The 27,462-nt window shown below is 49.1% G+C and overlaps 1 protein-coding gene across 1 annotated transcript in view; it reads left to right on the forward strand.

Moving 5' to 3' along the window:
• LOC106741547 (CUGBP Elav-like family member 3) overlaps positions 1–19,187 on the forward strand; it is a 62,416-nt gene extending 43,229 nt beyond the window's left edge. Inside the window, exon 2 of the mRNA XM_014613676.1 lies at positions 19,042–19,187. Coding sequence (XP_014469162.1) covers positions 19,042–19,187 — 146 coding nt within the window. The remainder of the gene's footprint in view (positions 1–19,041) is intronic.
• The last annotated feature ends 8,275 nt before the right edge of the window (positions 19,188–27,462 follow it).

Below are 27,462 nucleotides of genomic sequence, written 5' to 3' on the forward strand. Positions count from 1 at the left end.
CCCCCCCCCCGTATATATCGTTTCACTTTCCTTCTTCCGTTCGATTTTCCCTTCGCTCCACTTTCGCAGCTGGTGAGCGTGCACGTAACCACGGGCCGGTAATTTGCGAAAGTACGAACGTCTGCTCGGCGGAGGGACGAGTCGCGGAATATAAGAGAGCGCGGGACTTGTTGCTGGTTCCAAACGGCGGCCTGGAGTCCCGCAATATACCGGAGGAATTCGATGGTTTATTGGCTTTCCTTGGACGTGGTAGAACAACGGGCGGAAGAAGAGGAAACGGCGGCGCGGGCGGAAGGGCGGCGAAGGGGGAAGAGAAATGGCGGTAGCAGAAGCAGGAAAGACGAACCGAAGGAGGAGGCGAGCGAGCGAGCGAGAGAGAGAGAGAAAGAAAGAAGGAGCCAGGCTGGTGACTATAGACCGCGGCGTCGGCTTGTTTATGGGAGTGCCGATGCGCACCATCTGCTGAAAAAGACTTGTTGTTCTAAATGTGTACACTTCGCGTGCGCCCCGGTGTGCACCGACCAGTTGGCGCAACGAAATCGCCGATCGTATCTCACTCCGTTTTTACGTTTCGGTCAGGTGGAGAGCAGTCGCCGTTCTCGTTTTTCGACAAACGCCGGCCGCCGAGGGGTGACTGTCTCGCAACGACGATTAACTTGTCGTCGCGGCTATCCCGAGACTACAAATTTTATTTCGAGCGATTGCACGGCCGAGGCCTCTCGTGGCGGTTTGATGAAAAATATTTCTTCCCCCCTCGCCTGCATCGCGAAGAAAGTTTGTTTACGGCGACGTCGACGGGGGTGTAATTGCCGTCGCAGAAGCCCTGGAAGTTATTAAGCGCGTCAAGTCGGCGAACGATGATATCACGAGAATCCGACCGATTTCGCCGCTCCTCGTGGTCATCATCGACGTCGTCGCGGTGGTCTCATGTCAAGGCGAGAGCGGAGGTTGACGACAACCGCCGCGCCACGCGCGCCTCCGTTGGTGTTCACCCTCCGGGAAAACAAAGAAGGCTCGAAACAGCAGGCCCGGCCAGAAAGGAGTTTCCAGCGAGCGCCTCGCGCACAATGGCACGGTTAGGGTTACAAGCTTCTTGACGAGTTGCCAAGTCGCGTCGTTGACGGCAGCCCGGGCACTCCTTTGTCGCCGTCGCCGGCTAGACGTTGCGCGACGGTGACGATCGCTCCTGCGAGCGTCGACGACGGCAGTGCGGCGCGCGGTGTTGGCGACGCTGGCGACGTCGACGTCGGCGTCGTCGTCGCCTTCGACGGCACAAAGCACACCGCCACCGTTTCTGCTGCTTGGCGAGCCACCCGACGACCGCATGTCGGCGTTTGATCCGCTGGCCGGAATTGAAACGGAGCCAATGAATCTGCCGAGCGGGATTGCGACCCGGGAGAAATCAAACCCGGAGGATATCGCCTCGTCCGAGGCGCTTATTTCTTTTTTTGTCCCTTCGCCAGGGGAGAAAAGTTTGCCGAGAGCGATGGAAGGATATACCTCGTTCTCGGCGTGGCATTTAAAGTACCCTTATTTTCTTTTCGCGAAGACGTTTCATTCGTAATTCGCGATCTTGATGCGCATCACGGTTTTTTTACTTCGTCATACCAGGCGCTCCGTGCGAGGCTGCCGTTTCTCGTGAAAAAATGTTTTACTGTTTAAAGTTTAAAATAAGCGAACGCGATAAAACGACAGAACTTCGTTGAAATTGAAGCCGTTGCTATGAATGAGTTTCATTCAAAGAGCCCATTCAATTACGTTACGCTATGAGAGGGGAGGAGTCTGTTAGTTTATGTGACGGTCTGTGATAGCAGGAAGGAAAAAGTAAAAGCCGTGGAACGTCACGGTTAAACGGTAAAACATGTAAAAATGGAAGTTATCTACTTTGTTTGCATTTGCAACACATTTCGTTACAATTGGTGAAAATTTTCTAAGTTTTTACATGGTTTTATGTTAATAATAATACAAAAAATGTTCATTTTTTCATGTTTATTCTTTTAATGGCACAACTTTTATTAATCGAAATTATAAAATAAAGTAATAAATTTGATATTATATGTCTGAAATATTATATCACATTACATTATATTATATTACATTATATTATATCATACTTGATGCCTTGATATTATAATTTGTATTTTACAAAATGATAGTAGCATGCAGTTTGATAATTATCACCTATAACATAGTTATATACCATAGTTATATACCACTTTTTTATTCTACGTATCAGCGGGAGCGGAGTAATTCCACATCTCACGTAACATTGGAAGGAAGCAAAGAATTTGTGACGTTATTGCGACGAAGGGGAGGGGGGGTAAAAAGTAGCCAAATTTGGCATGACATAATTGTTGAATAGTCCTTTAAACATTCGTTTGAAATTTACATTAATGTAAACGCGAAATGTGTGTCAACAACGTCTATGACGAATGACGAGCTCCCTCTCATCACGGAGAGCCACTCTCGAATCTAAAAAAATTTCACTTTTGAAGATTACCGGCATTAATCGGTAAACACGACCTATTTCGAGCTCGGACACGACACGATATCCGTTTGATCGTGTTAGGTTATATTTCCAAGACGGTTTTAGTTTCAATCTCGTGAAGTGAGATTTCCCCTCAAGTGAGCAAGTATTCCTCAAAGTCACCTTATTTATGTTATCCACCACCGTGGATCCCTTCAAATCTCATGACCCCGATATCACACAGCAGTTTCTCCGTTCTAAACGATACCCGGATATCTTAACGCGGTATCGTATTATCGGCGCGCGCAGAAGAAGAAACGGCGAGTCGATGTATCGGGGGGNAGCGCGAGACTGCCGACGTACCCGGCCGCGGTATTTCAGCCGTGAATTATCGAAATTGCACTTTAAGTCGAATCTGATTCGCACGGTAAGCCGAAGCCCGGGCCGATTCCGGGGAACGTGTCCGCTTACCTTGTTGAGATCTCGCGCCGCTATAAAAAGAGAATTCAGGCGGTTTATACCCACACGAAGCGGCCGCGGGGAACACACCGTACGTACGCCCGATGCGGTCGCGGCGCTTATATATATACACCGAGCCGCCTACGTGAAGGTACCTGCGGACAGATGCCGGAATGGAAGTCGAGCTTTGGGGAAGCCGTGCACGTAGCCGCGGGGGATAGAGGCGGCCATAGGTTGGCTTGGCAATGATCGCCACCCGGTGACTGTGCCAGCCATTAACGGACACGTGTCTCTATCTGGTCCTCGCGCCACGGAATCGTGAGATTTATCGTTCGAAACCGACACGTCGCGCCACCGTCGCCGACATCGCAGCCGAGGAAGACTCGAGTATATTTTTATCACGCGTCGCGCTCGCTCGTGTGTGATTTTTCTGTCGACGAACTCATATGTGCGGAACCGGTTGATCGTTCTCGCGCGGGTCCTCAGGAACGCCGTATTTCGTGAATACGGCAGGGCGCGCGTTTCCCTAAAGGACTGGCTTGCTCGGCGCTTCTCCTGGATCTTCGGGTTGCTCCCGAGTGGGTTGAGATTATCCTTAATGACCATTAAACGACTCTCTGAAGCCCAAAGTATAAGAGACATCTGCGTACACTCCGCTGCGAGATCTACGGAAGAGCGGCAGATGTTTTCAGACAATGAGGCCGTTTCCGCGTATCTCGCGCTCACAATCTCTTTTTCTCTGTCTTGCTTCATGTACTTTATGTACGTGTTACATAAAGAAACGGTAGAGGGGGGNGGGGGGGGGGGGAGGGACGATTCTTTCGTGTACATAGAGACATTACTCGAATGCGAACGAATCCTCCTGCTCGCGGGTTTCACGACGGGGATATATGTTCTTTTAAACGGTACAGCTATTAGTATCGCGCATTGCCAAATCTCTGTCAATCACATAAGTTTCCTCGAATCGCGGCCAGCCGCAATCAATATCGCCAGCGATATCAGTTTCAAAGGATACAATCGTATCGGCAAACTTATTGTTATCGCGATAACGGCGACGCGCGCGCGTTCCCGAGCTCGCCGAACGGTTTAATATTATGCGTTCCCGAATAACGGCGCGATTCATTTTAGCAACAGAACCCCGCAGTGGTTTGTCAATGGCTCGATAGCGGCGTCGGCGCTCGGCTGTTCCGGTCATTAAAACTTGATCCATCGAACTATTTGTCCGTCCGTACACGCTGGCAATCCCGAAAGTCTCGTTTTTCACGATATCGCCTCCCCGACGTGGCTCTCGTTCACATTTTTTATGCGGTCGCCTATACATCATCGTAACGGTGAAAGCGAAGCGCGACAGATAATTCACGTGCAGCCGGACAGCACTCGTAAAGTTGATAAAAGTGGCAGGATGACTTATTTTAATTGAAAACCCACGTAATCATTTCGCGATTGATCTGCGAGCGCGACGCGAAACAAATAGCCGAAATGTTGCGCACCGCAATAATAAATAACCGAACAAATATCAGTATTTTAAATGCGACATTCCGTACACACACGCGTCACTCGACCTCGTGGATATTTACTGATTTCTAGATCACGCGCGCTGAGTACATCGATCTTTCGCCGGACGCGTCGATCGCGTCCGTTTCAGCGCGCCGGAATATCCGTTTCGCGGCTAAATTACGATCCGATCGCGAAAGGCGATGTATAATTAAACAACTTCGCGAAACGTAACAGATGTTGTCGTTCCATTTTACAGTGTGTTTCGCGTCAGTGAATGCGGTTTCTATAGTTTTAAGTTCGATAGTTTTTACTGTACTCCGCGCGAGTTTTCGGCAGCGATACGAGCCGAACATGCTCGATACTATTGTGGCTTTTATTGTCATGCAAAAGTTTCGAGCTTATGCTCGATGTGGAGCAATTCGGCAGTCGGTTGGACACAATAGACCGGACAGTCGGCCCGGCACAAAATATGCAAATTCGCCCGACGTCGGGGCCGAGCCGACAAAAACAATAAACGCGAACGATTGCATGTGTTCATACATCGATGGATTCATAAAAATATCCATGCGAACACGGGCGTGGATAGAGGGACGAGAGCGGAGGTTGGGATGAGCCAAAGAGGAAAGAGAAAATGCCGCATGGTGTGAGTGGAAGCATTATTTAGCCGCCGTGAAACTGTCCGCCCGTTACATTTTGTACGGATTGACCGCTAACGAATTTATGGGAGGTCGAGGCGCTCTTCTATCACGACGGACCAGTGAAGATGCTTTTATGCTGACGCGCCTATTTTTATATGTACGAGAACCGGAGCAATTTTTTTGCAATTCCGCGCACAAAGTGCGCGTATCAATATTCATAAATATTTATTATAAAGAGAAAACAGGTATAAAACACTGTCAAAAATTCTGCATCTGTCTCTCAACTACCAGATTTTTTATACATTTACTGTAAAATTCTGTAAAGCTGAACCATATTGGAATTATGACTGAAATTATGATGTGTGTTGTAATTTTTAGTGCGTTGTAATTCTGATGTATTTCATGTGTAGAGTGCTATTTTGCTTTTACGTAATTTTCTTTTTTTTTGGCTCACCTGCGCCGTTATTAAAATTTTTTAAACAATTTTTACGATTGTTTGCCCGATAACGTTTTATTCAGACCGCGCGCTTTCCAAAAGTGTCGGCCGTGCGCTCGCTCCAATTTTTTCACTACCGATATAAGCTAACTCGTTCGTTTTTCGATGAACTTCCGCACAAGCGCACGGTGTTCCACTGAACTTATCTTTCAACTTACTAAAGATCCCGCCGCTTGTAGGCGGTGTGTACGTTGACAAGAGCTTCTTCGCGCAATTGGATTATTTGTTCCACGATTCAGTCAATAAGATGATCGAAGATTCGCGTACCTAACGAGTAAATCGATAGATTTAGTTACAAAGTTTTTGTCGAGCGTTTAGAAAAATCGAACTTAAAAGTGAAAAAGAAAATAACACCTATTTTGAAGCTTCTAGTTTCACCGACGCAATTTATCAAAAGAATAAGATCTGCTTGAATTTTCGTCGAGACGAGCTTCATTGTGAATTTCTCGTAGAACTCGTTGCGATTTCTTATTCCTGAGCACGTTATTAACGTATCGACATTCGAGCAAAGTGTGTTTCGGAGCGGGATTCCGGTGTGACCATTTGTTTCGCCAAGTGCGCCGAACCTATCTCTCCGCCTTATCTCGCCGAAAATCACCGCCGCTACAAATCGCGTGACGAGCGAAAAACGTTCGGCGAGAACACCCGAGTGAATTCCGAGGATGCAACCGCCTCCCTCGCAGGGAGGGCGAGAATAAAAATGGCGCAGATTGGGGAGCGGATAGAGAGAAGCGAACCGTTGCTTGCCGAGTCCCACAGGCCGATTTGACGGGTTCGTTCCCTTGATGTTTCACCGTCCCGTACCCCGCCGCCCTTTCGCCATTTCGACCATTTGCTACCGTCGCTTGTAAATATGAGCGGTCCTTCATTCGGACAGAGAGCAATAGCCCTAACAACGTCTTCCTGCCACCGTGGCCAGCGCCCGCTCAGCGCGACGGTTTTCCTCCGTTAGGGAATGTACCGCTATTCCTTTCCTCAGGGTGGTAGACTGCGGAAAGAGAGAAGCGGTCGGGAGGAGACGAAGAAAGGGACGCGCGAGAGAGAGAGAGAGAGGGCGAGCGAGGGAGGGAAAAGTCCCCCGGCAATCAACGTCTATGGCGCCGCGCCATCGTTCTTCCCATTTTACGCGGTGTCGTAAAAGATGCTTGTTACGAGCGGCGAACGGACAAAATGACGGATCGTAATAAGTTCTCGTTCAGCCGGCGGCGTTATAGACCGGTATCGGTATCGCCGAGGTCCGAGATGACGCTCGTAAACAAACGCAGGGATAGTCCGAAAATGATAAATGAATTTGCGAATCGTCCGATTATTCGTTCGTTACGTTCCCGACGCGTTCGGATCGTCGTCGCATAAGCGCGAATCGTGTATTCATACGTGGAATATTAAGTTTTCATAGAATATAGATATGCATGACTTATTAACATACAGCGGATAACGTTTCGGTTATAATCCGGAAAGCTCTTCTCTGTCCATAAATTTCAGTCCGCGATCGCGTTTCCACGTGGACTCTTTCGAGCTTAAAAGCCCCCTTTGCAGCCTTCAGACATTCTTCACGCCGCAATCGTGATTTATTTTCTATCCATCTTCGTGGTCGGACAAATTGCCACATAATAAAGTTTTATAGCGCGCTTCTCGGTCGCGCGCGCGTGTCCCGTGTGTGCATACGCGCCTATAAAGATATTAAATACGCGGCCGTTGCCCGTGTGCGTCTGTATAAATTGCCGAGCTCACTTAGCCGGCCAAATTTATTCCAATCCCGTAATCCGCGCCTATTCATATAGATGCAAATCGGAGAAACGTGTGCCAAATTCGTACGCATCCTTCTGGAAACGAGATATCTCGCGGGGGAAGGATAGCCTACGTAGTTCGCCGTGCGAGCTACGCCATGAGAATGAATTAACCCTTGCCGAGAGGAACGGATAAAGAGAGCCGGGGAGAAAGGGGGGGGGGGGGAGACGCGCGTACGAACTGAGTAGGAACCGGTGTGATACAACGCATTGTCATGGTCCCACTGGAGAGGCCAACATTCGCGCTTTCGAACGCGAGTATTACGATATGCGACGTAACGGCTCATCCTGGCCATCGTGAATTATTAAACGCTCGAATTAAATGCCGCGCCGGTCATCAAACTAGCATAAGTCACACTTGCGTTCTAGCGGCCGCCGATGAAATATTAAGCCGGAGTTCTACTCTGCGACGAATACATCACGAGCGACTCTATTATATCCTCGACCGTTTCATTCGAGATCTCTCGCTCACAAACAAACGCATACTACTTTATAATGTTGCAGACACATATTGTGTGTGTGTGCTTTCTGCTCCGCTCTGTGCAGGCTGGAAAAAGTACACCCGAGGAAGTATTCAGGCTCGTATTCTTCTCGATACGTGTTTTCAATATTCTTCGCGTAAGGTCGCGGAATTAACGTTCCCCGTTGAGGGCTATGAAATGTCTTGTTTCGACCCTTGAATTAGTCTGGCATTTACATTCGGAAAGACCAACGAGTTTCCTGCAAGGCACATTTCCATCGACACGCGGTAGGCGCAACCCAAGATGTCTGGGGAAATGAAGCTATGCGGGTCGGACCCGTTTCATCTTCCTGCAAATAATTTAATCCCGGCTAAGTACATATTTATGTCTGCACATAGGTAACGCATAGGTAGCGAAGGGCCGTTAGTATATAACCGAGATACCTGGCTTAAGAATATATGCATACCGTTCTATGTACAGTAGAATGTCGCATCTCGCGCGGGCCCGGTATGTCATTAAAATTAATAAGCGCCATTTGAAAGCTTAATTGAAGAGTTTCGACTCACCGTTAACCGTCGGGCCGCGCCGGTTCTTTCGCGCCGGAAATATATCTCCTTTTTTTCGGAGATCAGCCGCGATATCGAAGACTTTTCTGCGTCTTCGTTTTATGCATCGCGCCGCTCGTCTCCTCCATTCTATCGTCCTCCACCCTACCCCCTTTCGTCTAGCGATATATCGTGCAGGCCAAGCAGTTGAAATTGGACGTGGCAGTGCATCCGAGACGCTTGTGAATATCCAAGGAGCTTCTCGGAGATTTTCCAGGCGCAGTATTTAATTTGGTCGTTGTAAGAAGATGCAGCGGGAGGTGGGGAAAGGTGAAGAAGAAGGAAAACGGGGAAAGAGAAAAAGAGATACGAAACCGGGAGGAGAGGGGGCGGGCGGTAAGATAAAGGGAAGGTAGGAGGAAAGAGAGAGGGGTCTTATACTGACGACGAAAATGCTTCGGTGAGGTAGCCCTTATGGAGACTTAATAACTTTGCACGAGTGGACTATTTTTCCATTTTTTCCACTCGTGACTTTCAAAACCTAGATTTAAAGTAAGCGTCGCAGTAGCTCCCGAACGTCGTGCTCTGAATAAAAATTGTCTTCAATGGAACAACACTTTTCCGTTAATACTCCGCTCCTCCGAACGTATTTACGAGGAAAACGGGGCGAAAGGAGCGAGTAGATACGGTGCAGCGGAGAAAGATTCGCGTGGTCTATTAATAATTGCAATAGGGTCAATTAGATGGATCGCTCGCAGTTACCGTCGGCAGTTAAATCGACCTTTCGATTCGCGAAATGTAAAGGATACCGTCGTCTATTAATCTCCCGCGGCTATGTTCCATCCTGTTTCATAAAATATTCCGCGCGCACGCTCCGATAAGGAACATAAGCGAATCACGGGGGGCAAAAACAATGCGCAAAATGATGTTATCATTTGCGGCTATCTATTAATAATTCCTCTGACACGATTCGTCGATTTGTTTATTGATTGAGCGAACTGGCCGGTCTATTTCTGTGAGGCGCGGGTCAAAAGCGTTTCTCAAAGGCCGACAATCTTTGATCGAGTCCCGCCTTTGATCGAATACGGAACAGAGGCCGGCGAGAACGATTACACAGGTCATATGACACTGCATCATAGAGACCTGATGCAACCGCACCAGCAAAGTTAGATGAAACTAGATACGGCGATTTACACGGTTTTACCCTAAGGGCCGGAGCGAAACCGAGCGAGTCGTTCGAAATCGAGAGGAAAACGCAAACTCGCGTTGTTTTGCAGTCGCAACCGTACGTGCCGACTATCCGAACTTGAGCGCGCCGGAACTTCAATTAGTCCTCTTGAGCACGAAAAATGCACGGGGCGAGCTGCTCCAGCTTCCGCGGCACGTTTCTCCGAGCGAGCGAACGGCGCAAACGGCTGTCTCGAAGGTCGATGGCGCAGAATATCCACGGAGTGGGTTCATCGTTCCGTTTCGTGCGACCACTTCACTTATGCGCACTCGTCGGCTTTATGGAGCGAGACTTTGCGGTCGCGGGTGTAGTAAGAGAAAGTCTCCTCCTTTTTCTCCTCCTCTCTTCGCGGGGAACTTCAACCCGCTTCGCCGGCTAACTTTCGCAAAGTGTCGGGCAGAATAGAATTAACTTGACGTCTGATAATAGCGCGGTTGCTAATCGCCGGGAACGACCGGCAAAGACGAAATAGGAACGGATGAATATTCATTCGCGCTCAGCCACGCGGAAGTTTGAACGTGTGGTCTCGTAATGTATGCATTCGCGACGTACGTTCGTCGGGCTCCGAACGGGCGTGGAGCACGGCGTAAGTGCGGATTGGACGAGCGATCGCCCTTCTTGAAATAGCAACACGTACGCCTTGCGCTGTGTCGGCTCACGATACACAGCGGGCACGGCAGGGCAGGATACATGCAGCGGGTGGCAACTTGCTGTTATCGATATTCAAAAAGCCCGTTTTCCACGCGGGGTGTCCGGTGTTGACGATAAACGCCGATACTCCGAGGACGAAACATCAACCTTCGCAGAGCCGGCGCCATCTAGCCGCGGTTATTTGCATATTTCAATTTCCTCTGCGCAACACCGAGGGTGTCGTCGACGTACGGCTGAGGTACACAGACGGGCGCACACACCCTCCCTGCCTTCCTCCCATTTGCACCCTGGTGTGTACGTGTCCGCCATTGTCTGTGTGTTCGAGCGAGGATTCGACGGAGAAAATTCCGTTGTCATGGACAACCATTACCACGCGGAGTATCGCGCACGAAGCTCGCCTTCGGACGTGTTGGCGCACCCACACACGCCGCGGCGACGCGTCCACACATCGACGGCGGTGTGTATGGGGTATGTACCATCAGCTGGAAACGCTTCTCGTTCCACCGTGCCTATATTACTTGCGTCCCTATTATAAAAGTCATTTCGCAGGACACTCTTCCCTGTCCATTGTACCGGGGCATTTCAATTTTCGCCCAAGATGCAAATTCCCGCCTCTGCGTGGCTTCGCCCGAGCCGAGACGACGAGTTCGTATACTATAACGGGTGATGTGTGGGTGCGGCCGGTGGGTGAGTCTGCCGGAGGCTCGTTTCGTTTCAATTCATTAGGAGAACCGTAAAATCCTCATTCCCGGACTGCCTAGTACCTGGTTAAGAGCAATTTGGTTGGCGCGACGCGCTCTTTCTCCGCGCTCGGAGAACTTTTCATTCTTGTTCCCCGTGTCACTTGGGAGCTTTTACTTTCTAATTTTCGACAAGCTCCGTCGAGACGGTTCGAGAGTTGAAAGGATTCCTTTCCGACGCGGTCCGATTTTCGCTTCAGCGCGCGCGTGTACATGTGTGTTTATTCGAAGCGCGCCCGAGCGAAATCGACCGCGCAAATTTTCCGCCGATACGTCTCGCCCCGTATTATTCCTATAATTTTCACTAAGTAAATATTATATGATTTATATCACGGAAACGGAGAGACGCAGAGGAGAGGACCCGCGAGACCCCGATAATCGATACCGCGAACTAATTCTGTCACTATCTTGAAAGATGTGCGCGAAAAAGAAATCGATCGCGCCCATCCTTCGGCAACATCCAGTTTGGCCGAATGAACGAAGCGGGCTCGCAAAACAATCTCCCTCCAAAGGTACGGGCCGATATATAGGCGTCGGTGGGCATCCGACGAAAGGGTGAGGGAGGGGAGCGGCGACTGTCGGAAAATAGGAGAGAGAGAGATCTCGTTGTATCGATCGGCGTCATAAAATCCATTTTATGACTTGGACGCTGTCCAGTGACTGGTGTATTAGCCGTCGCATTGCCTCGCAAATAAAACGCTCTTCTACTCTTGAACCCCCTTTAACCACCTCGCCTGGCCCTCGTCGACGTTGGACGATGCCATCAACTCTCGTTTGTATCTCCCATCTCTCTCTCTCTCTCTCTCTCTCTTTCTCTCTTTTTCTCTTTATCTATACGTCTCCCTCCCTTTTGCGATACACGTCGGCAGGTTTATAGGCAAAAACCCACCAGCTAGACGGTCTCCTTCACGGTCTCATACCTCCCGGACTTTTGCCAGCCTCTTCGCATACGGTCCAGTCGCGGAAAGAACCACTTGATTATCTGCCTGCGTTCGCCCATCGTCGCGACGCGTTTGATTCCACTCGACATCAGCGTAAAACAGTCTATAAAACCCGGCTTATTCGATTTGCATGGCGACGTCATCGTATACCTCCCAAGGCGCGCGATAGTGACCGAGCCTCGACGTCTCTCTAGATCGTAGAGGATTTGCAGCGGTAATCTCTCTCGTTTGCAATGATATTTGTTCCTTTGTGCATTTCAATACCCTAAATTTTTTAAGTATGAAGCTCAGATGAAAGGTAAAGATAGGATATAAGTGCATGAAGAATCCATGTAAGCATAGATGTTCTATATAATAGTGCCACACACATTCTGAATATTAATGATATCGTTACATTGCGGGAAGGTGAAATTGTTCATTGTATATTGCGAACGTACTGGATTTTTTCGGACAAACGAACGCGGCGACAAGCTGCCACCTTCTCACAATAATACCAATAATAACATTATTGCGACGTTGAAACACGAATAACATCGAATGTTGGTTAGTCGATTAATTGAGACAGTTATATTCTTTATATTTCCCACACTAATCAGCATATCCGCCTCATTTCATTATTTCCTAGTTCTTTGTTATTATTATCATTTTATTTTATTTTATTTTACTGTGTTCATTTTCTTTAAGGAGACAAAGCACTGAAAACAGCTATAATGCTGATTTTGGCAATACAGCCGGCATATGTTTGTAACTCGATCGTGTAAGTCGTCAGTCTCGTGTCGTACGTATGTTCAATAAAGTAAATATTATTATTATTATGCAAAACGGCGCAGAACATCCGTGCTTGGCTTCTCATGCCCTTATATTCTATCTTTACATTTCAATATTTGTCCCGCCGCTGTATCTCTGATTGCGCACCCGATTGTACGTATCTTCAATTCGCATACATTTATAGAGAGTTTTCTAGAGAGTAATAACAATAACGGTGCAATGGTAATCAATACCAGGCGTTCTGCAGTATGCCGTAAAAATATACGCACGTACGTGATATTTATCTGGCATGAATTAAATCTACTCGAAAACATAATGCGATATCACGCGATACATATTATATGTATATCAAGTCGCTCGCTCCTATTTGCATATCGTACGCACTCGCGCTGGTACTTAATGGAGACCGTGGCGCGTTTTACACGGCGCATCGCGGCGGGCTCGCGTCAACGTAACGCGACGCGCCGCCACGATGGTCGTTCTGGCAAATTGGTCTCGTACGTCGAGGATCAGCGGGTCCACGTGGACCAGTTCGTGACCGAGGATAATTAATCTCAATTGAATTAATTAGATTTGCTCGCTGAAAATTAAGCACCTGCGGGATACACGCGCGCGCGCGCGCGCGCCACCGCGAACCGGAACACATTTCTGCAAGCTCGGCCGCTTTTTGCCGCGTCTTCGTCGCGCTCTTCGGCGCGACAGCAACGCGCGCGACGCAACTTTGCGGAACAACGCCGATTCACCCGCGGGTTTATCCGTATCATCGCGTCCGGGCGGCGTTACATTCGTATGCATAAAGTTGAATATATACCGAAACTTCGTCGCGCTACACGCAGCTGACTGCGCGCACACCCGATGACAAGCTGTTTCATTATCTGGAATCAGCGAATTGTTCCTAACACCACACCGATGCGGCGAACGTTAGCTGCTTCATCTGCAATTTGCACGAGGCACCACTCGACGCTTCGCTGTCAAGCTAATCGTAAGCCTTATCGTAATTGCAGATGCGGCGTAACTGCATCAAGGGTGAAGTGGCTGAGTATATGTGTGTGTGTGTGTGTTTATGCATAGGAGTCCCCGCATAATCGTTACCTCGTCGCGTTAATTACCCTGTATAGCGATCCTGTGAAACTGATCCGGAAAAGAAATTTCCGCGGATACGTGTTGCCGACTCTTCGTATTCTCTCGACTCGCTTTCTTGCTTTTTTCTCTCACGCGTGCTTTCCTCCTCCCTCGCGTTTTACACTCCATCGACGCGAAGTTTGCAGAATTTACCGTTCGCTTCCGCCTTGGATAAGTACACCGACGCGTTATAAATTTCGAAGTACTAAGGTGGCGCGCGATAAGGCGGACGAGCAAGAGGGCGCACGTTAGCGCAGTGGTTTCGAGTTCGTTATCGCGCTCGTTGTAACCATGAGACATGGTGATTGATAAGGCGATCCCGGCTGGGGATAGCTATCGTGAGATTTTGGAGGTGGGATAGCGGGGTTGTACACTCTCGCGGGTGCAACCGTGAGGTCCCAGACACCTCGTTGAGAACGATCGTGTACGTATGCGTGTGTGTGTGTGTGTGTGTGTGTGTGCTACAGTGCCAATCGTGAGAGGCACGCGAGATTCTTCGTCTCCTTTGCCCCACCTTTGCACCTCGCGAAGGCGCCGACAGGATCGTGCCGCCGCTGGAAACCCGTTCATTACCGCACGCCGCGTCGGTAGACACGAATTATTGATTAATGTCATTTCCGCGTTCCGCTATACTGATGCGCTTTGTCTTCGCGATTCCGGAATTCCGCAGCCCCGGAGCCTGCGAGTCTAACGGACGCTCGCGTTGAATTTGTTCGCGCGAGATCGCGACGAAGACGACACGGAAGTCTCGTTTCGCTCGCGCGAACGCGCACAGTAGAAACAGACGGCGCGAGTCGGACCGAGACGCTCCTCGTGTTTCCATCTTGATATCTTTCCGTGAGATACACGAGGGACTGCGATGTGTGCATGCGTGTGTATATGTGAGTTCTATTTATGTTATATTATAATATAGCACACAGTTATACACACGTACATGCACATAAATGTAGAGAGAATAAAGAAGTTTAATTTTATGAAGGAAATGTTACAAATGCCGAAGTAGGAGTATTAAGATATTTAAAGGCGCGGCACTCTTGCGTCACGAATAACTGTCGTAAAAGTAGGCGTAAATTTCTTCAGTAATAATTTTATATATATATATATATATATGCTAGGCAATTAACGTAATATCTGTGGTTGGTTTCTGGAATTGCAACTGAATTAAGGCTAATTAATTTAACTTCCACACGTTTCGCTGCTAATAAAACTCATGCCTGGTAAATTTATTCATCATAATGCACGAAACTGTGCATTTCTATGCAATTACTCTTTCAGTTTAGCAAAGTCATTAATAATGAGCGACAACGCGGCGGAATCCAATTGTACGTAAAAGTGCAATTAACGCGAGGAGAACTGGCCGAATGGACCGTTCTCGGTTACAGGGCGGTCGCGCGCACACGCGAGCTGTCGTATTTCGTAAATAGGCGCTTCAAAAGTGTTCTCGGCTGGACGGTGTAAACAGCGGATTCTAAAGTTAAACTTGCACGTCAAACTTGCCGCACTGTTTACCGCGTTACGAGTGGCCGCTTCCTCTTCCTATCTTATTTCTGGTCTCCGGGGTCGACTATCTCGCGCCCTTCGTAGATTGAATTTCGCCAAAAAACACCGACGGAGATTCACGACGGCGCGAGGAGGCGATCGTCCCCGCCGTCGCTCGGAGCTAATTCATCCGGGAAGCCCGCGGGGCGTGCGATTTGCCGCGGCGAAGTTTTCTATTCCCGCCGGTATCCGCCGGGCGAATGGCCGAGCCGTCCCAATGCAATTAAGATAAGCGCCAGCGATGTTTATAAATATTTTCGGGCATTCCTCTAGTGGGCAGGCTGGGGTTAGGTTACGAGCGTGGCGCCCCGTATCTGACGTCGAGTATACGCGTCGTGACCAGCCGGAGGCTACAACCCCTCGCGAACTTTCGCGTAGACCGACGGCCGCGACGCGTTCCGTTCTCGACCTCCGGCTTTTACACGGGTTAGGTTGGACGCTCTACGTGCGAATGAGACGTACTGCGGTGCCGGAGATAACCGAGCGAGCTCTGGACGCGTGCGACGTGCCGCATGAAAAATTACAAGTGCGCGCCCCGTCTCTCGCCTCTTTTACTTCCTCGTTCCCTCGCCTTCGCGACGTGACTCTTCAGGGAGAAACTGCCGCATGCCGGTGCATACGCCGCCGTTCTCGTGAAACTGCGTCGTCGAAGTCCTCGAGCGCGAGATTAAAACGTCCCCGAGTTCTCCGCGCCGTAAAACAGTAGCCGAGGATTTAACTTCCCGTCCTTTGCGCGAACGAGAGGGGGAGAGAAATCAGCGTCGATTCGCCGCCGATTATCGACAGTTCCGAGTGTTCTAATTATTTAACGCGTCTGGCAACAAAGTTACCGAACGGTCGACAGCGATTGTGCGCGGAAAGAGTCCGGGGTGGCGCTTCGTACAAATTCTATAATACGCTCGTGATCGCCAGAACAGCATCTCGGAAAGAAATGATTTCAGTAATTTCGAGCGTCAATCTTTCACTCTTCACCTTTTTCCGAGAGTGATGGATACAGCATACCAATGACGCGAACGAATCGATTTCGACTCTCGCGATGAGATGGTGGTAATTGTTAAGAAGTAAGACGTCGCGCGTTTACGGCATAAATCACGTGCTGGATTACGAGCGCGCGAATGAGATCTGCGCGCACGAATTTAATGAATTCCGTAAGTGACAGAGTCGCGCTGATAGAGTCGTGTCATAAATACTGCGCAATCTTGCTTTCCCGGGTCTGTCCGCGGCTCTGGCGGCGCGCGTGCTTGCTTACATCCATCTCGCTGTGTTGAGATAGTCAAATGACGATCAGATAGGACCGAGAGGCCCTTTGAATAAATCCTCAGACCGATAGGAAGGCGGTCCCAAGGGGTTTGCTCGACAGTGCGATAGCCGATAATGGTCTGGTTCAGGCACCGTCCAATTCTCGGGTTAATTACCATCGTTTTAACCCGCCGCGATATCGATGCCATTTCTTAAACCGTGAATGTAGTCTCGCGCCGAATTGATTCTACCGGGACAGATATTTATCTCTCCCCGATATTCCCTCGGACTTTGCGCGCGGCCGGCCACCGTACATCACGCGGAATCCCCTTCTACGATTTGTTGTCGCGACCATCTATCGTTATCGTTCGCTTCGCGGATCACTCGGGCGAAGCGCTATCGTCATCCCGCGGCGGCGATTTTGCGTGAGATATCTGTCCGAGTCGTCGACGGCCATCGATGTGTCGGGAACGATCCCCCTCGCATTTTTTTTCCTTTTTTCCTTATAAATTATAAACTTGCACAATTTTACGCTCGCGGATAAGGAACATATGAACTTTTGAAGTGCGACTAATACGGGGCTATTTATATCAACCGCGAGATAACGGCCTGATTCTAACTCGCGAGGCTTGCGTGAGCGAGCAACCGGGCGTAGGGAGAGTGGAAGGGTGGGGTCGAGACGAAGGGAGAGGGTGAGTTGTTTCCGTCGCTACATCGATATTACTATCTGACGAAGATGATAGCGCAGTGGACTCACATAACGTGGTGCGCGATTAAGCGACATGTTTTACGGGTGACGGTGTATCGTACGATCGAAATGTGTCGCGAGTAAGGAATTCCCCGGGAGTGTCCCGGGCGAGAAATGATTCTTCCGCTGTTGACAAAATCGCCGAGCGAGATCTCTCCCTTTCTCTCAGTTGGAAACACGGCGGAAAACGGTCACGTTTATTTTCGCAGCCGCCTTTCGGGGAATCCGCAACTGCGTGAAATCCGTACATTTCCGGAGCGAGCGAGCGGACTCCGCTCTCGGCCGGTCCTCGCGCGTCGTGCGTCATAAAGATTACGTAAAAGTTCCCGCGAATGTGTGCCGCGCCGGCAATTACGCAGCGAGAACTTTCCACCGGCCCCTGTCTAATTACGGTAACACATTGACTCGCGTCACGTAATTGCGGCGGCGGCGCCGAGTACAGCGAAAGATCGCGTATCCATGATCGACCTTAAGCCCGCGCCTCGCGCTCTGCGCCAGTTGATGCGGGAGCGGTGTAAAACTTTTATTCCGTCGAATCTCAACTCGCAGCTGTGCGGAAAGCTTTTCGTTTTACTCGCAAGACCGCCTCGTCGATAAGCGCTCACGAGCACGTCGTAATATGCCTCAGAGTGATTACTCCGTCCGAATTCGCGTGTCTGCGCGAGCCCACTTAGGCTCTACGCAGAAATGTAACGCATGTACACGTTGGAGCTAGATTCGTCAATCTAACTAGGCCCTATCTTAGCAGTCCGATTAGATCGTATCTTTTTGCGCTATCGATTTATAAGAAAATTCAAATGCGGACTTGTAGCCCGTTTGTGTTAAACTTTCTACTTAAACATTATTATCGAAAGTCAAAATCAAAGTTAATTAACCTGACCTTATTTTCGATCTTGTTATGGTGAATCTCACTTAAGCCTCTTCAAGATCTCACTTTCATGCGAAATTGCAGTGTTTTTTACTCTCCCTTCTTCTTCGTCACACTTTGTCACAAAGTATTTGGATCGCCTTCCAATATTACGTGATATGTGAAATTACTCACCCCCTTCCACATTATGTTATTAGATTTTTCTTAGATTCAGCTCGGAAATAAGCACTGTGTGCCGAGGGCTTAATGTGACGTTCCATGACCTTTACTCTCCCCTCCCTGCCATCACAAGCCGTCACGCAAGCTAATAGACCCCTTCCCCTCTCATAGCGTGACATAATTGTTGAATGACCCCTAAACTATTTCAGGAATTGGCTAACTAGGCCCTGGCTGGGCCCTACGACAGGCCTTGTTAGGAGCATCCATGTCAGTGCCTATTCAAGGCCTATTCACGAAATTCCATTCAGAATTCGCCTTTCTTGGCCATATCTAGGTCCAACGAAGGCAGGCTTATTTCGGGGCGTGTCTACTTACGATTACAGACGTGCAGCACACCCCGATTCATTTCTACCCGTGAACATGCAAAACGCAATTGTTAAACGAGCAGGAAAGTAACAGTTATCTTTTGCTTTCCTCCGATTAGTCGACGCAGAAAGCAGGAGGTTGATTTAACTCGTTGCGCATGGCCGATTTGCAAATGCCTGTCCCTTAGCAGCGGAACGTTCACACGTCATTTCACACACGCGTCTGCGTTTTGCCGCCCATATAGACGGGTCTTAATGTAACGAAACCGCCGTCGTGCTGTAACACTCGCCATCGATAACAACAACTCGTTCTCTGCTTGCAGGTTGCGCGTTCCTCACCTACTACAGCCGTGACAGCGCAATCAGCGCCCAGAACGCTCTGCATGAGAAGCGGACTTTACCAGGGGTGAGTGTTTACAAGCGTTTACTGCGCAGTTTACCTACTTTTCAGCCAATTATACTCCTGTAATGCCAACTCATTTCGTATCGTGCTCACTTTCCACCCACGGACAAATTTTATCTCAGTCTCGCTTAATAAGCTGCTCTCTCTCTCTCTCTCGTTATTCGCCGCCGTACTTCGTAACTGTGAACCGAAGAGGCGATATATTTTTCGCAATCGCCAAGTTTCATCGGAGCGCGCGCGTTTCCACGGATACATCATAATCCAGAACCGTTCCTTATTACGAATACCTCGGATACGCGGAAATTAGCCGTTGAGACCAACGCCGCCGAGCGTTTCAAAAGCGAGGGAGGCGTTGGAAGTGCTCCAAGTTTGCGGGCGAAACTTCAAAACATCGATTTATTTAGTCTCGATTTCGCCCCATGCTTCATGGAACGGCCATCGTGAGCAATACGCGGACGACACCCGTCTATAATTTTTAATCGAAGCGCGCAAAAAGCGGGACAGTAACGGATACTTATCGCCGTCGGGAGCCGTATGCCGTTTCTCCGACTAATTTCGGCGATTCGCCACCGCCGCGCGACCCGGGATATTAAAATGGCCCGACGTGACGAGTTAATCTCTTAACGCCGAAAGGCCATTTACGCGGGAAAGAGAGGGTCGGTAAAGGAAGGAGCGTGCGATCGCGCCGGGGGTGGCACTGACGCGACGAGTCCGCGATGTATCATCAGACTTTCCGCACGGTGAAACTCTCCGCCAGGGCCGGACACGCGTATTCTTATTCCCCGGTGGCACGAGAACCGCGCGTTTCCCCTGCCACCGCCGCGATCCGTCCCCACGGCATTTACATTCGGCCGAGTCCCGCGCGTGCGGCGAACGGAGAAAGTCGTCGTCGTCTCGGGGGTGGAAAGAAGGGCGAAAGAAATGGCGCTCTATAATCGTACGGTCCGAACGGCACGGATGGCTCCTCCATATTTATGGCGAGTAATGTCGTAAATAACGCCGGACGTTACGCCGCTAGCACGGCCGCCGTCCGAGTTGCTAACTCGACATAGCTCTCGGTCGCACAATGTTAGAAAGTTATGATATCTTCGGGATATCCGGGAGATTTCTGCCGGACGTTTATCGCGTCCATAACGCGCGCGACGCTCGCCATTCCCTCGTATATCAACGTTGTATTCTGCTCGCGCGAGCATACGAATAATATCACGGCACAATGAGCCGCAATTGAGCTTAGAATACTAACCTTCACCCCGAACCTGCGCTCTTAATTCTATGTCTTAAAAGGGAGACGTGTAGTATTTAAAAAGTGGAAAAAAGACTATAATTCCACAGTGGTCGCGCGGATGACAGATATCATCCATGCGCACTAAAATATATTTTCCGAAAAATATTAACAAGTACCCATCTTACGCTTCCGTGTATTTGTCAGTTATGGACTGCTCTCGTTCGTTTTAAATAAAATCTTTTATGATTATTGTTTCCATGCAAATAAATGTTACTTTTTTAAAGCGATGTTTTCATTGAAAATATCAATTTAAAATAGCGGACATAGTAGGCACTTGGCATCCACGCCACCACTCATATTGCATTTATATACGCGACCACTCCAAGCTTAATATGATATATTCGTGTGTGTATATATATTTTTTTCTCAAAATATAAAATAAAATAGTAGTGTCTTAATGGGGTGAGAAACAGAGGAGAGGGGGAGGTTCACAAAAATTATCTATGTCTCAGAGATGCACGTCAGTATTTTAAGGTTAATCCCGACGAGCACGCGACTCGCTTATCAACCGGTCATCTTTTAGGCTGCACCGGCGTGTTTCTTTCCGCGGGACTATCGTTGCGAGGTGTTTCGCGGACGAGGCCCGCACTCTCTCGAAACTCCCGAAATTTACTATCGATCGTAGTCGGCCGGCGGCCGAGCCGGCACTGAACGCTGCTTAACTGCCAGAGCAGTGCCAACACGCCCCTTCCCATTATCTGAGCTACCCCTTGGAAGTCCGTAGCGAGTACTGGCGTTATGTTTCGTTAATCTATCCCCGAAACAACGCTGCTACGGTCTTGGCACCGCTGCCAGCGGAAATCGTTTTAAATGTTATGCCGTGGGATGTGCCGAGGGGGTACAGTTGAGTTATGACTTTATGAAGAGGCAGACGCACACACATACGCGCGTGCGAGCGTCGACATTTTTTTCCTCCTTTTTTCTTCGTTTTTTTTTTTCGTTTGGACGCACGCGGTTTCCGCGTGTTGGCCGCCTACGAGATATATCTGAAAAAAATCTGCACGTCCGATTCCCGTGATATATGCGTCGCGGCGAAACCGCTCCATCCGAAATTGCGCGGTTAGTCCAATCCGACGACGGAGATACACGTATCGTTCTCGTTGCGTTGACTTGAGTTTCTAGTCAAAATTTAGAATTTCGAGTCTCAGATTTTCTCAGAACGTTAATCGTGACTTTCTGCTCACCGAATGTGCTTATTATCAGTTAGTCGGGAGTACCTTTCGAAGATGCCAATTGTTTTGAAATTCTCGCAGTGTATATTTGTCTGTGACCGAGTCATCACGTCTCGAGCTGACGAGCGACGTGCACACTGCGACGCGGCGTATTTGTGTTCTATTTACAATTCCCGTCGGGTGATTCGAATATTTCGTCGACTATTGAAATATTGAAATATTTAATCAGTTTCTCGTCGGCATCGGGTTAATTAAACACGCGTTTCTCCGATCAAATTATATCCACGCGAGTATCGGTAGCACGATGGAACATCAGAAGCAGGATTATGGAAGTCGAGACGGAGGATGCAGGATGCAAATGTGCGTATCAGTACCTCACACATTTTTAGGTGCATTAAATTATTCATTCAAATGATACAAATTGAACGTACATTTGAAGCGCGAAATCACCGAAAACAAATGGACATGTCGAGTCAAAATTTAGAATCTAGGGCTGGCATTTTCGTCGGCCGTCAATTTAGTAAATATCTCGTCACTTGATAAATAATCATAATTTCATGAGTAATCTGATTACTCGTCAACTTAAATATAACGAAGAAAAAAATCCGTTCCTAAAATGGAATATTTTTGCAACAAAGTCGAACTTAATAATACGAATCATTTACAACAGGTGCGAATTACGTTTTTCCATATTATTTAATCGTTGAAGCGTATATGTGAATAAAGAAATTGCCCTTTCGAAAGTTGTGGAACCATTGGCACGTATTTATCCTTGTGTCGTGTTTATCGTGCCCTGATAAGATAGAACAGCTAGAACGATATTTAAACAGATGTTCGTCGATGGTGCGATCTCCTCCTCGAATAACAGAGCTGAAATCTCTCGATTTCCTCCACATACAACGGACGCGAATCCTTCTTTTCTGGATCTAATTCATCCGACGGAGTTGCTGCTAATTTTACCGTAAATTCGCGCCGTGTAACGCGCGCCGCTCTATACGCATCGAACGCGTTAGCTCTCGGTATCCCGCGATCGCATTGAAACACTTCGGCCGAGAGTACGACGGTTATGCAAATCTTAATCTAACGCTTATATTCACCGAGGCGGTTTTACGAGGCGCTTCGAGCGCGTCCGGGGCTTCCTTCGAGACGCTGATTTCATTCATTGGGATGGCTCCTGGTCGAACGTTTTCCGTAAACGCGGCTAAACGCCCGGCGTCGACTGTACCTGCGTTTACGAGGGCGGCCGTTTACCGATCGGCCCTACTCGAGTCGTAATATCCGAATACACCTGAGGCCATAACTCGGTCGAGCAGCGGACCCTTCATAAACACGGATCCCAAGCCGAACACTCCCGCTGTGCAAGCAATAACAATGCCGCTGGCCAAACGGCTATACTTAGCTCGTGCTTACTGCGGAAGCGATCGTTGCACGTGCGCACGCGCCCGTTCACGTGCACACGAGAGAGACAGAGAGAAAGTATTCGGCACCTCGCTTCCGGTCGTTTCCGTAATACTTCTCGCGCTCAGCTTGACGTGGCGTGTCAAACTTGTTGCTATACATACGTCCGATGATTCAGACCCCGGTTCCTTCCTTGAACGCTATATTTAATAACGCGTAGATGCCGCCTCGACTTTCGGAGGCGGCAACGCGGACCTCACGGGGGCCGTATTTATCGACATCGTCATTAAACGAACCGTGCAAATCAGATTACGTCACTCGATAAAATTAAAGATCCAACGAGCGAGGACTCTCTCTGGCGGCGGGGGGGGGGGACAGAGAGACGTGTTCAATTGAACGCGCTTCATTTGGCGCGACCTGACGCGCGATTATACACCCTCCACTTTTGCATAAACTTATTTTCTCGTTCGCATCGACGGTGCTTAATCACCCCGGTTTTTCACTCGTCACTATACCAAATCCCCCATAGAAATCCTACGGGCGTCGTCTTGCTGCGATACAGCCTTCCAGATTTAATTCTTGTTTATTTGCTTTGCCTCGTAAGCCGCGGCCGAATGTTGGCCGGTCGTGTTGGTCTAGGCAGCCTCAATATTAACAGTTTGCCAGATGTTCGCTGGTATTTCGCGAGCGACAAAAAAATCGTGCGCGCGAGCCACGACTCGCAAGGAGGGGAATTCGATCTGCCCGCGGACGTTAATCTCTCCGTGGCTCCTCTTCGTGGCGATTTCTCCGCGGCCCATAAAAATCGTCCGAAACGACAAATTGTGGTATCATAAGATTTGTCGTATGAAAATGTAATTTCGAGGCATCGCGCGCGAGTCACGGTATGTACGCGGAAAGTTAACGTTCAGCCTCGCGCGTAATCACTTGGCAGCGGTTCCCACGGCGAATTGAAAAAATGCATTAAAGCTCGCTCTCCCCATCCGTTGGCAGTCGAGAGGCCTTGGCGTGTCGAAATCATGAGAGAGCTCAAGTGGAGAGGACGTGTCGGCCGTGACGCGATAAGGGACGCTGAAATTCAGACGGACGAATTGCGGGTGACAAATTGGCAGGCCGATTTACGAGGGTGTAATTGGCGGTGTCGCGGCATGGGGTTTGCCCAGGCCTGAAGGAAAGAAACGCGAAGGTACGCAGCTAGAAAGGCCGGGCGGAGTGAGGAGGAGGAGAGGGAACGCGGGAGGCACACGGAGTCGGTCCGAATTTGCATAAGGCGAGCGATACTTGCGCGTGCAAAACTCGACGTAGAGCCGAAAAAAGGAGGAAAACGAGGGCGGTCGGTAGCGCTTGCGAGCGCGAAGGCCCAAAGAAAGGAACGGAGCTGTCCGAACCCGGGCATTGTTAGCATTCCCTCCTAACGAAGTTTTTGCAACTGTCGCGCGCCCGCCCGCACCTGCGCCGCTCTTGAATTCAATGACGTTTCAACGATTTCAGTCCACTCCAGGTGTCCGGCATGCATAATTCACTGCCCCCGAGGCCGGTGTAACGATAAAATCGACGGTGTCCGGGCGAACTTGTCGCTCGCCTTTGCTCTCTACCACGTTCGAAGATTTCACGTGTCGTTGAGTCTACTTATCGATTCATACGTGTACATTACTCTCTCGCGAAAATTTTTCTCGTTTCATAACGTAGCAGCATGAATGATCTCGTCCACGTAGTGACGCGTTCCTCGAAGAGAACGCGATTATCGTGTCCGCTGTCGTGAGACACTGCGCCGAAAACGGCAGCCATGGTGGCGCTTCTTACACGGAAGAAAAGAATTAGTTCATATAATATAGCTGCAATTTAGTTACCACACCTAGTTTTTAGCGCCCACGGCTAAAACAACTAGCTGTGGGAGCTAAAAACAAGGTACAAGAGCAAAAATAATTAGCCAAATTATTGAAAATGGAACTTCCATTTTATTATATGAACAGCTCATTTTTATCCACATTGAGGAAAATTCTAGTTATTTTCCGTGCCAACTATAACCTTTTTTATACTTTCAAAACGGAAATGATAGTAACAACATGCTTGCAAATTTATTATCACTAACACTACTATAGTAACGCTTACTAGAAAATTGGATTTTCTCACTATCATTCTTTTACTATGATGACTATAATTATAAATACCAAACGTTTTTCTCTAAATATGTGAGAGTTAATTTTTTTAGCTGTGGGGGGTTATTCTTTTTTTCCGTGTATGCGTGGTGTCGCGAAGCCGTTGCGTAATTAACGCGCGACGATTATTCGGCGAGACACCGCGGTGGAGGAACGGCCTCGAGTCGGGAGCATCAAACAATTACGAGGATCTGGCTTCGCGGCGCGGTCGTGACGACAACGGGGGGTCGTTTTCGCGGCGAAAAGATACGGAGAGCAAGGAGGACGAAGAAGCGATAGCGCGGCGGAGGAAGTGTAAGAAGAAAACGGAGAGGAGAGATCGTGGAGGGATGGAATGGAAATGGTAGGGGATCGGGACCCGCGGGGAGGGGGAGGCGAGTCACTCCCGAAGAGAAGCAAGCTGAGTAGCGACGCCTCAGTGACCGAGCTTACTCTCCCTTGTGCTTTCGTTCGCAAGCGCGGCCTGCCGGATCCTCGTTTCCTCCATATACCACGCGCGCACACAGACGCACACATGTAGCCGTGTGCGTATGCGCGCGAGTTTCGTCCTCCATCCCTCCCCCCCTCCTGTCGTTTCTGCTGCGTGCCGCGCACACACAGAGCCCGTCCGTCTTCTACCCTCGTGGTCGCCTCGTGGACCTTCCCTTTCGACTTCCGCGGTACAGCCCTGGGAGCAGTAACACGCGCCCTTCAGTGCCGTTCCCTCGCTTTCTCTCTCCCCTCGCTTTCTCCTCCCACGTTCGTTCTTCTCCTCGCCCTCGCGCTCTGTTAGATTGTTACGTATCCGACGTATCGGAGAATTCTCCGCGGCTATCGCCCCGTTGTAGTCGTAACTATTTCGCGGGAAGAAACTCGAGGGATCACGCTAACTCGCTCGTTCGATCGTGCGCGCGCAATCGACGGACCTCGTGATGCGATAAATACCGCTTCGGTACCGTGTAGTTTTTTTTATACCTTGTTAAACGGTGGATGGGTTAGCTGAGTAATTACCGGAGGCTACGTTCCCGAGTGAGAAGCTATATGGTGGTGCAGTGATTCTGTGCGATGACATTTTGAGATCGTGTCGGAAGAGGAAATCTATGGTAGTCATGTGTACTGAGTGCGTCCCTTCACGACGTCGGTCGTGCTTTTTGCCCGTACGTGTAACTTGGGATTAACGTCGTGACGTACTTAGCCGTAACTATTTCGACGTCAACGTCGCGGCAACATGGTCGACTTCATCGCCTATCCAGAGATCTCCTATCTGTACGATGAATTTATGATGGTATGATGAGTTTCTTTTTTTAATCTCGTAGTTTGTAGACGGGTGGGAGAAGATGGGGAGGGGGTTAGGTGATATAATCACGTCGTAAAACGTAAGCACGTGGCCCGGTTAATTATATATCTAAAATGTTATTATTATTAATAATCGGGGAATTACATCAGCCGCTAATTATTCACATCCCCTTCCCTCTGATGTAACAGCTGCAACTCGTTGCCTTCTATGGCTCATTCGGAGGCTATTAATCGTACAAGAGTGCCGGGCTATTCTAGCTCTAATATGAGACTCTATATATCTAATATATCGCTAACTACACACACATACACACATACATACTCACTCTCTCTCTCTCTCTCGTACTGAAACCATGATGTGTCTAAAAATACAGGCGCAAATTTCTCGTTCTATCTGAGGAGGTAGATGTTGTGTCTGTCCGACGTCTTATAATTTTCCGAGATCTTCCTCCTAAAGATCCCGAGTTGAATTTGTCCAATTCTAAACGCGCTCGAATTCGCCGTGACAGATGATAAATTGATTAGAAAGGTTACGGGATAGAAATAGAATAGAAATATCGGCGTCACCCATAATATTCACGCGAAAACAGTCTCCACGCGAGGGAGCGCGCGAAGGCGGGATCCTCTTTCGGCATTCTTTATTCTCAGTCGTGAGACAACACCTAGCAATGATTTTGTCGGTTAATTAATCGCCCGTACGACGGCGGCATAAAAGATTCACCTATGTCTCTGGGGGAAAGTCACGACGTGTTCCACTCCCCGCGCCGCGGTGGAGCGAGCGTGGAACGTGTCGAGGGAGGTGAGGGTGGTAGAAAGGGTGAACCCTCACCACGAAGTGGAACTACTTTACGGGAATATCACTTTGATCCGACGCTTAATGAACGATGGACCGAGCTCGGTAAGAGTACCCAGACTGAATTTAATTAGGGCTCTTAACTTGCCGGGTCGAGAGCATGACGGAATCCCGTGCAGGTCGTGCGTGCGACAGAGACGGCTTACTGTCGCGGTAACGGCGGGAGCGCAAGCGGCGCTGAAGGGCGGGTATAGGGCGG

The sequence above is a fragment of the Dinoponera quadriceps genome, unplaced genomic scaffold, assembly GCF_001313825.1.
Source record: "Dinoponera quadriceps isolate SergipeBrazil2010 unplaced genomic scaffold, ASM131382v1 scaffold586, whole genome shotgun sequence".
Lineage (NCBI taxonomy): Eukaryota > Metazoa > Arthropoda > Insecta > Hymenoptera > Formicidae > Dinoponera > Dinoponera quadriceps.